General features: G+C 38.5%; 1 protein-coding gene across 1 annotated transcript; it reads left to right on the top strand.

Moving 5' to 3' along the window:
- The first annotated feature begins 9556 nt into the window (after positions 1 to 9556).
- Positions 9557 to 10593, top strand: LOC123041075 (uncharacterized). Its single transcript, XM_044463774.1, has 2 exons — positions 9557 to 10308; positions 10384 to 10593. The coding sequence occupies exons 1-2, from the start codon at positions 9626 to 9628 to the stop codon at positions 10385 to 10387; spliced, it is 687 nt and encodes a 228-aa protein (XP_044319709.1). The 5' UTR covers positions 9557 to 9625; the 3' UTR covers positions 10388 to 10593.
- The last annotated feature ends 880 nt before the right edge of the window (positions 10594 to 11473 follow it).

Here is an 11473-nt window from a genome sequence, read left to right as displayed (position 1 = left end):
GAGACCCTTCGGTGAAGATGGTTTATTTTTGGACATTCTTATCATGACCCTATTTTTTGTTTGTATTTTTCTAAACCTGTTTGGAAATTCTAACAAACTTAGTGTTTTTCAAAAAAATGAATTATTCAAAAAATGTACTTGTTCAAAGTTTTGTTTGTTGTTCAAAAAATGTCTGTGTTTGGCATTTTGAGCAATTTTAAAAGACAGATACATTTTTCAAATTTCTGTATAATTTCCTAAAATACGAATATTTGTATTTAATAAACAAATTTTGAAAAAGCAAAGAATTTTTGAACAAATTTATAAAAGTGTGAGAATTTTTGAAAAGAAAAACGAAAATAAATGGAAAAGAAACAATAAATATACAAATTCACTACAGTAAACCGTCGTTAAGGGACAATGGGCCTTTGCATGGCGCCATCTTTGCCGCTCGTTGGGTCAAACTGTCGGGGGATTCGTACACACCTGTGATGTGAGCGAGGATACATGGGCCGGCTCACTTCTACGTTTCCACAAGTGGCCAACCGGTTACTGGAACCATCTCTGAACTTATTATTTTCCTGTGTTGTTTCTTCTCAGTTTATTTTGTTTCCTATTTAATTTTCCCTTTTCATTTTTGCGTTTCTTTTTTTATTTTTCTGCAAGGATTTTTTATTTTATAAAAATATTCAGAAATATAAAAAGTGTTGCAAAATGTTCCTATTTTCAAATTTTATTTTAATATTTTAAAAATTGTCCGCTTCTTCGAAAATATTTGGAAATTATAAAAAATTCTCACAAAACTAAATTTTTTTGGAAACTTCAAAAAATGTCTTTGTTTTCAAGAAAATTTCACAAATTCAAAAAATGTTCATGTTTCAAAATTTGTTTGCAAATTCCAGAGATATTTGGTGAATTTCGAAATATATACTTGTTTTAAAAAATAGATTTTTTTAAAAAAATCATGTTTTAAATTTTGTTCACAAATTTAGAAAAATCAGGGGATTTCAAGAAAATATTCGTAATATTGAAAAATGATCTAGTTTTCAAATAGTGTTCCTGTTTTTTTAATTTAAATGTCCAATAATATTTGGGTTTTTCTTAAAATTTATTGAAATGTGAAGTTTTATTCACATTTTTTCCAAAACATGTTCGTGTTTTCCAAAATGTTTGCAAATAATTAAAAAATGTATGGTGCAGCAAGGAAAGTGATAATCCCCAAGTGCAGGAAATCATTGTAGCAATTCCCAAAGGTGTAAGTGATAAGTATGGAGTATCGAACCCACAAGCAGCTAAAGGTAAGATCAATATTCTCTCAAGTCCTATCTGCCACTGATACGACTCTACGTACACTGAACGTTTACTTCCAACTAGAAACGAGAAATAAAACTACGTTGCGGGTGTGAAGAGGATAACTTTGCATGGTATCGGAGAGCTAAAATATAAAAGTAGGTGCTTTTATCATAAAATAGAATATATTACTAAATATTATAAATAGCGAGTGTGCAATAATGATGAGTCGGTGTGCGGAATTATCCTAGGCAATCGTTAACAAGACTGGTAGTCGTCATTGCAATTTCATATGAGGGAGAGGCATAAGCTAACATACTTTCTCTTCTTGGATCATATGCACTTATGATTGGAACTCTAGCAAGCATCTGCAACTACTAAATATCATTAAGGTAAAACCCAACCATAGCTTTAACATATGAAGTCCCCTTTATCCCATACGCGACCCATCATACTAATCTGTGAAAAGTCTATGTTGCTCTTTATACGTTTTGTGAGGGGGGTTGTACCTAAGCGGGACTCTTAGGTGAATGGTTTTAGATTAGGGGATTTTTACAACATGCGACCTGTGCTGAGTCTTGACCTTGTGATTAGAGCCAGGAGTCCTCATATTATGGTAATGTTGATGTATTTGGAAATCAAATGATCATGTAAAGTGCATATCATTTTGGTCGGTGTGCTTCTGTTACAATAGATGTGGAACTACAGTAGCACTGTTTCATATCGTGATGAGATGATGTATTTTTATTGGATATAGTGTCATTAATGCAAGGTTAATGGATGCACATGGTTTTTCTCGAAATTACTATTGGGAGGCTAGGTCATTGACCTTCAATTATCCATTACCTCTGACTATATGTAGTTGGACAAGAAATTGGATAGATGTATGTGTCACATTTTGAACAAGCCCGGCAACCTTGAAGCCCATGCCTCTCTCTAATTACAATGGCCTTCTAAGAGTCTTTAGATTTTCAACACGGTTTTTGTTTCTCCTATTGAGATCGTAAACAAAACGTTTATATTATGCAACGAAGCCATGCTACTCCCACACCAAAGCTCTGTTACTGTGAAATCCGATTCTCCTGTAGTGTGATTACAACATGAGATTATTTGCGTGTTTTTTTTCACTTCTATTTGCACATATGCTGCCCACTATTGTTTTTGAGACGTATCAAGCATCCCCAAGCTTAATTCATGCTCGTCCTCGAGTAGGTAAATAATAAAAGAAATAATTTATGAAATGTGAATGCTAGAAGGTGCACAAGTTTGATCAATGATAATTTCAATCACCTTTTCTAGCATCATTATATATCATAACAGTAGCTCAACTCATAAAACTTCTCATGATCAAGCTATTCACATGTTAAAGTATAGATCATAAACTTTCTTGAAAACTAACAAACCATGCTCTTAGTCATCAAACAATTGCAATTCATCTTATTTTCGGGAAGGGTCTATGTAAGAGCTTTGGTTCAGCAAACTCCACATACTCAACTATCATTTAATCTTTCACAATTGCTAACACTCACATGATATTTATGGGTTCAAAGTTTTAATCAGACACGGAGAAAGATAGGGGCTTATAGTTTCGCCTCCCAACCTTTTACCTCAAGGGTAATGTCAACAATAATACTTTATGAAAATCTACATCCAAGTGGATATATATATATCCGGATCGCTCCAACACAAAGTGCTTGCCAAAGGAAAAAAAGTGTAAAAAGGAAAGGTGATGATCACCACGACTCTTGTATAAGGGTAGAAGATAAAAGTAAAAGATAGGCCCTTCGCAGAGGGAAGCAGATATTGTCATGCGATTTTATGGTTGGATGCACAAAATCTTAATGCAAAAGAATGTCACTTTATATTGCCTCTTGTGATAAAGACCTTTATTATGCAGTCTGTCGCTTTTATTTCTTCCCTATCACAAGTTCGTATAAAGCTTATTTTCTTCGCACTAATAAATCATACATATTTAGAGATCATTTTTTATTGCATGCATCGACGACAACTTACTTGAAGGATCTTACTCAATCCATAGGTAGGTATGGTGGACTCTCATGGCAAAACTGGTTTAAGGGATGTTGGAAGCACAAATAGTATTTCTACTTGGTGCAAAGAATTTGGCTAGCATGAGAGGGAAAGGCAAGCTCTTCATGTTGGATGATCCAAGACAATATAACTTTTCAGATATAGGAAAACATAACCCATTAAGTTGTCTTCCTTGTCCAACATCAACTTTTTAGCATGTCATATTTTAATGAGTGCTCACAATTACAAAATATGTCCAAGATAGTATATTTATATGTGAAATCTCTCTTCCTTCAATATTCTTTCATGAATTGTTCAAGTGACCTATTCTGCGTTTGCTAACTTTCAATAAGTTTACTACCTATACTTATCATGTGTGAAGTCATTACTCCCCATGTTATAAGCATATGAAACGTACATAAATTCAGATTTATGATATTCAATTCATTCAACCATTTACTCATAGGATATACGTGAAGCACATGAGTAAATGACAAACTACTCCAGAAAGATATAAGTGAAGAACAATGAGTAGTCAAATAATTAACTAGCCATGGGAGGATTCTTTTTCATTCAAGATTTCAGATCCAATGATTTTATTCAAACAACAAGTAAAATTGAAAATATGCTCCAAGCAAAACACATATCATGTGACGAATAAAAATATAGCTCCGAGTAAGGTATATCGATAGTTTTGAAGACGAAAGAGGGGATGCCTTTCGGGGCATCCCCAAGCTTAGGCGCTTGAGTCTTCCTTGAATATTACCTTGGGGTGCCTTGGGCATCCCCAAGCTTAGGGTCTTTCCACTCCTTATTCTCCTCATATCGATATCTCATCCAAAGCTTGAAAACTTCAATCACACAAAACTTAATAGAACTTCGTGAGATGGGTTAGTATGATAAAGAGTAAACCATTCACTTTGGTACTGTCAAAGACAAGGTTCATAATTGTTCTCACACAATGCCTACTGTAACATATCATTTCTACAATTTATATTGAGAAAAATAAGACATAGAAACTAGAAAACTAGCAAACTATGCAATGTAAACAGAATCTGTCAGAAACAGAACAGTCTATAATGATCTGAACAGCAACCATATTTCTGCTACTCCAAAAATTATGAAATAAATTGGTGGATGTGAGGAATTTGTCTATTAATCTTCTGCTAAAATAATCAACTCCAAATCACTCTTCTGTAAAAAACTGACAGCTAATCTCGTGAGTGCAAAGTTTCTGTTTTTTACAACAAGATCACATTAACTTTCATCCAAGTCTTGCCAAAGGTCTTACTTGGCACTTTATTGAAACAAAAGCTATAAAACATGATTACTACAGTAGATTAATCATGTAAACACACAAAAACAGTAAGGGTAAATATTGGGTTGTCTCCCAACAAGCGCTTTTCTATAATGCCTTTTAGCTAGGCATGATGATTTCAATGATGCTCACATAAAAGATAAGAATTGAAACATAAAGAGAGCATCATGAAGAATATGACTAGCACATTTAAACCTAACCTACTTCCTATGCGTAGGGATTTTGTGAGCACACAATTTATAGGAACATGAATCAACTAGCATAGGAAGGCAAAACAAGTATAACTTCAAAACTTTAGGCACATAGAGAGGAAACTTGATATTATTGCAACTCCTACAAGCATGTATTCCTCCCTCATAATAGTTTTAATTAGCATCATGAATGAGTTCAACAATATAACCATCACATACAATATTCTTTTCATGATCTACAAGCATAGAAATTTTACTACTCTCCACATAAGCAAAATTCTTCTCATTCGGAATAGTGGGAGCAAACTCAACAAAATAACTATCATGTGAGGCATAATCCAATTGAAAATTAAAATCATGATGACAAATTTCATGGTTAACATTATTCTTTATAGCATACATGTCATCACAATAATCATCATAGATAGCAACTTTGTTCTCATAATCAATTGGAACCTCTTCCGAAATAGTGGAATCATTACTAACTAAAGTTGACACTCTTCCAAATCCACTTTAAATGATAGTATTATTCGTACTCCAAAAGATATAAGTGAAGCACATGAAGCATTCTATAAATCGATGAAGGGCTATCTCATACTAGCATGGTTCTTAAAGAAAAAGAATAACACAAAGGACACAAATCATGTGAACAAAACAAAAACCGAGGTATACCGATAATTGTTGAAGAAGAAAGATGGGATGTCAACCGGGGCATCCCCAAGCTTAGATGCTTGAGTATCTTTGGAATATTTACTTGGGGTGCCTTGGGCATACCCAAGCTTGAACTCTTGCCTCTCATTATTCTTTTCACATCGGTACCTCCTCGTTCTTCGAACACTTCATCCACACAATTACTTAACAAAAACTTTGTGAGATCTGTTAGTATAATAAAGCAAATCACTACCTTTAGTACTGTTGCAAACTCATTCCAATTTCGTATTAGAACTTTATCTAATCTATTCCAACTTCACCATGGTTCATACCCCCCCCCCTCGATATTACCCATGGATTCATCAAAATAAGCGAACAACACATAGAAAACAGAATCTGTCAAAAACAGGAGAGTCTGTAGTAATCTGGAAATTTAGTAAACTTATGTAACTCCAAAAAATTAAAAAAATATGACAATTTCAACAATTTGTACAGAAGTACTGTGCAAAAATTTTCAGACCCATTTGACTTTCCAGTAAAAAATGTAAATTCACGTGCTACAGCCAAAGTTTCTGTTTTTGTACTGCACATAGTAAACAAGCAATCTAATCATCCTAAAACCAAAGCTTGGCACATTATTTATATAATACAATGGATATATACAAGGGGATAATTATTTTCAGAGAAGCTTCCATGAATTTTTTTACATTGGTTCCATGAGCATGAACACAAGTGCTCAAGGTCGACCCTCACTTCTTCAATGCATAATCTTCCAATCACTTCTATTATTGAAAAACCTTTTAGGCATGAGAGGCAAGTAGATTTTTTTTTGTATTTTCATTTTTTGACTTTTTTTTGTATGTTTCACCCACAACTAAGCAAAACTAAATGGGAAAACAAAAACTACTTAGTGAAGAAAGCAAACAAGCACACATGAGAATATCAACCCCACGCTATTGCTCCCCCGCAACGGCGCCAGAAAAGAGCTTGATAATCCCCAAGTGCAGGGAATCATCGTAGCAATTCCCAAAGGTGTAAGTGATAAGTATGGAGTGTCAAATCCACAAGGAGCTAAATGTAAGATCAATATTCTTTCAAGTCCTATCTGCCACTGATACGACTCTACGTACATCGAATGTTTGCTTTCAACTAGAAACAAGAAATAAAACTATGTTGCGGGTGTGAAGAGGATAACTTTGCATGGTATCGGGGAGCTAAAATATAAAAGTAGGTGCTTTTATCATAAAGTTAGAATATATTACTAAATATTATAAATAGCGAGTGTGGAATAATGATGGGTCGGTGTGCGGAATTATCCTAGGCAATCGTTAACAAGACCAGTAGTCGTCATTGCAATTTCATATGAAGGAGAGGCATAAGCTAACATACTTTCTCTTCTTGAATCATATGCACTTATGATTGGAACTCTAGCAAGCATCCGCAACTACTAAAGATCATTAAGGTAAAACCCAACCATAGCTTTAACATATCAAGTCCCCTTTATCCCATACGCCACAATCCCCTTACTCGGGTTTATGCTTCTGTCACTCAAGCAACCCACTATAAGCGAATCATGAACGTATTGCAACACCCTACATCGGGAATCCCTCACGCTTGCACGACACGAAGCGCGCAATAGGACAGCACCAAAATAAAACATACAACTCATACCAATCTAGATCATCAATCAACCCAAAGACAAAGTATATCTACTCAAAACATCATAGGATGGCAACACATCATTGGATCATAATATGTGGCATAAAGCACCATGTTCAAGTAGGGATTACAGCGGGGTGCGGGAGAGTGGACCGCGTAAAAGAGATGAGGATGCTGATGTTGATGAAGACGATCACCGCGGCGATGATTCCCCTCCCGATGGCACTCCGACGCCATCGAGAGAGAGGATGAGAGGTTCTCCCCCTTGTGCTTCCTCCTCCATGGCCTCCCCCTGGATGGGGAGAGGTTCCCCCTCTGGTCCTTGGCCTTCATGGCGATGATGGCCCCTCCGAGATCCTTCCCCATGGCCTCCGGTGATGATGGCCCCCTCCGGCAGGGTGCCAGAGAGGGCCTAGATTGATTTCTCGGTACTACAGAGGCTTGCGGCGGCGGAACTTCCGATCTAGGTTTCTTTCTGGGGGTTTCTGTATTTATAGGAATTTTTGGCGTCGGTTTCACGTCAGGGGGTCTCCGAGTCGTCCACGAGATAGGGGGGCGCGCCCAGGGGGGTAGGGCGCGCCCTCCACCCTCGTGGACGACTCGAGACTCTTCTGGTCCATCTCTGATGCTCCGTGAGCTTCTTCTGGTCCATAAAAAATCGTCAAAAATTGGCACGTCAATTGGACTCCGATTGGTATTCCTTTTATGTAAAACTCAAAAACAATGAAAAAACAGAAACTGGCACTGGGCTCTAGGTTAATAGGTTAGTCACAAAAATCATATAAAATAGCATATAAATGCATATAAAACATCTAAGATGGATAATATAATAGCATGAATACTTCATAAATTATAGATATGTTGGAGACGTATCAGAAAGCTGCTACAATCAATATTGCCGTTACTGTCAATTCTTAAATGGTTTGCACTTATATCAGTCACTAGCAGCCATTGTCTCTAGTGGCTAGCCGCACTTGATGAGAAGCTGGAAGTCCAGAGTTTGATTCTTGCATAGTCGTTGTCGTCCTTGTGCGTATATACGTTCCAGGCGACCCATCATACTAATCTGTGAAAAGTCTATGTTACTCTTTATACGTTTTGTGAAGGGGGTTGTACCTAAGCGGGACTCTTAGGTGAACGGTTTTAGATTAGGGGATTTTTACAACATGCGACCTGTGCTGAGTCTTGACCTTGTCATTAGAGCCAGGAGTCCTCATATTATGGTAATGTTGATGTATCTGGAAATCAAATGAGCATGTAAAGTGCCTATCATTTTGCTCGGTGTGCTTCTGTTACAATAGATGTGGAATTACAGTAGCACTGTTTCATATCGTGATGAGATGATGTATTTTTATTGGATATAGTGTTATTAATGCAAGGTTAATGGATGCACATGGTTTTTCTCGAAGTTACTATTGGGAGGCTAGGTCATTGACCTTCAATTATCCATTACCTCTGACTATATGTAGTTGGACAAGAAACTGGATATACAATTGGATAGATGTATGTGTCACATTTTGAACAAGCCCGGCAACCTTGAAGCCCATGCCTCTCTAAAAGTACAATGGCCTTCTTAGAGTCTTTAAACTTTCAACATGGTTTTTGTTTCTCCTATTTAGATCGTAAACAAAATGTTTATACTATGCAACGAAGCCATGCTACTCCCACACCAAAGCTCTGTTACCGTGAAATCCGATTCTCCTGTAGTGTGATTACAACATGAGCTTATTTGCGTGTTTTTTTCACTTCTATTTGCACATATGCTGTCCACTATTGCTTTTGAACAGAAATAGGACACACAATTTGGTCGAATGGTCTTCTATACATGTGTCGTCTTAGGATCTTCATGTAGTAGTGCTACTTTATCATTCTAAGTATGTTCATATACTATATCTAAGATATTACAAAGCAAGTTACACACAAAAATTGCATGTGGAACCATAGTTTTTGACTTTTTGTTATGTTCGTGAAATACTTACATATTTTTACTAAAAAATAGTATGCTCAAAATATGATACACACTACCTAAAAAGTAGTTGAATAAGTTGAATTCAAATTTAAATTATTTTATCTATAAAACTTCGTGTTTGATTGTAGTATTTATATTTGAATTGCATTGAAATACTTGCACGATAAGATTATGGGCGAAGGAGATATTTATTTTTAAAATTTTGAGCGCTTTGGATATATAGGAGAAAAACATAGACGGTGAAAAAATTGAATGACCGTCTCTTTTCCGCGAAGATGTTTGGGCGTATCCAGAAACGTCCTGTGTCTGATTTGATGCACAACTTTCGTTTAAAAAGAAAAAACTCTGTACGAGGGGAACCTGGAAAGAAACGAGTACAAAGAACGTGTCAGCGTGTGGTTCAGATAATATAAGGAGTGACAAGAAGCATGAATTGACGCCCGAAGCCGCTATAAAATTGCCAGCAAGAGCACTGAACCAATGCAATGCAACGCCACGTACGTGACTTGACTCAAGTTGGCCACCCTTTGTGATGGAGGCATGGAGCCAACCAGATCACCACTAGTTTTGCTCGTGGCGCAAGCCGTACTCGCTGCGGCGATGCTGCAACAACCATCAGAAGGGAGGGTGCAGGCAGTGGCGCCATCAGCGCCACATCTCGCCGGAGGCAAAGAAGCTGAAGCAGCAGCCGCTACCTCCTTGCCGTCTTCACCATTAACCGGCGACCCGCCACTAGTTTTGCTCGTGGCGTACGCCGTACTCGCGGAGGCGATGCTGCAACCATCAGAGACGAGGGTACAGGCGGCTACCTCCTCGCCTTCTTCACAGTTCACCGGTGACCCGCCACGGCCCTCCCTCCCGGGCTTGCCGCCTCTACCTGGCTTGCCCGCGTTACCGCCGTCGCCCGGCTTCCCGGGCATGGGCAGGGGCGCAGTCGTCTCCTTCGCCTTCGCAGCAGCCGGCCAGAACATGCTTGGAGCCGCTGATACTCGCGGAACCGTGCGTCAGTTACCTGACGAACTCCAGCGTGCCGGCGCTGCCGAGAACGTGCTGCGACGGCTTCAGGTCGCTCGTCGGCGGCGGCGACAGGATTTGCCTGTGCCACGCCATCATGGGCGACCTGGGTACATTTGCAGGCGGGACGATAGACCAGCTACGCATGCTCGTGCTGCCTCTAACGTGCCGCACGTTCATACCGCCGGAGCTTCTTCTGATGTGCCTCGGCAAGTCTGAATCGTTGTTTTGTTTTATTTTATTAATTGTATGAACTTACGAGATGAACTGTCATGTGTTTGCAGTTAACCCTGTCCCGCCGATTCTGCCGGAATGAACCAGTTGCGCGCGGGTGTCGGAGAAATGCTGGGTGCTCCGGGCGGCAGCTGCTACATGCTATCCTTTTTTCTTCTCTTTTCTTTTTCCATTGTGCTACGTATCTGTGGGCACCACACCTGTCACTGTTGTACTAATACTCCCACCGTCCCAAAATAAGTGTTTTAACTTTATACTAATTTTGGTATTAAGACATTTATTTTCGACGGAGGGAGTAGTTGGCAGCACTCCTCGCAGACGTGTGACTATCTGTTAGCTGGCCACACACTTACTCCGCACTGGAAGTATCTTGTAGCACAACCGATATCATTGACTACCCCTCCGTCCCGTAATATAAGAACAATTTTTACACTAATATAACAACATTTTTTAATTACATCAATGTCAAAAATGTTCTTATATTTGGGACGGAAGCAGTAAGAAATAGAGAGATAACAACTGTTTGTTTTGCACTGTCCTTTTGCCTTCATTTTATCGCACATTCATCCGCACTTTGCGATCGGCTGAGGCCCCTCCCAGTGCTTCAACTTGTACAGGTGCTAAGCCTTCCACGTAGGCAAAAAAATCTGATGTGCCAAGTTATTTAAGAGGAGAGAGATGAGTGTGGTGACCCTAGAAAGAAACAATGTTAAGCGCGTGAACATAGGCAAAACATTTAAAGGAAGGAAGCCCACCAATACATGAAGAGATTTAGTTGTTAAATCATTAAATGAAATAAGCTTAGCAACCATAAGCTAAGCATCTATGCATTGGGGAGTATAGTTGCTAAGCTATTTAATGTGCTTAGCACCTCATCTAAGCACACATGCATTGGCAGCAGCCTGAGAGAGACAACCGCGACGTGACGGCGATTTCCATGGCGGGGAGAACATCAACACAGGAAAAAGTGCCTATCATTTTGCTCGATGTGCTTCTTTAGAATAAATGTGGAATTGCACTAGCAATGTTTCATATCGTGAGGAGACGGTGTATTTTTACTAGATGATACCCCACGTGTTGTTGAGGGAACTTGTTGTGATTTTTCATACCGGTACATAGCAAAAAGTATGAACAATGTCG

The sequence above is a fragment of the Triticum aestivum genome, chromosome 2B, assembly GCF_018294505.1.
Source record: "Triticum aestivum cultivar Chinese Spring chromosome 2B, IWGSC CS RefSeq v2.1, whole genome shotgun sequence".
Lineage (NCBI taxonomy): Eukaryota > Viridiplantae > Streptophyta > Magnoliopsida > Poales > Poaceae > Triticum > Triticum aestivum.
The sequence above is the reverse complement of the archived record's forward strand: the minus strand, read 5'-3'. Positions and strand labels throughout refer to the sequence as shown.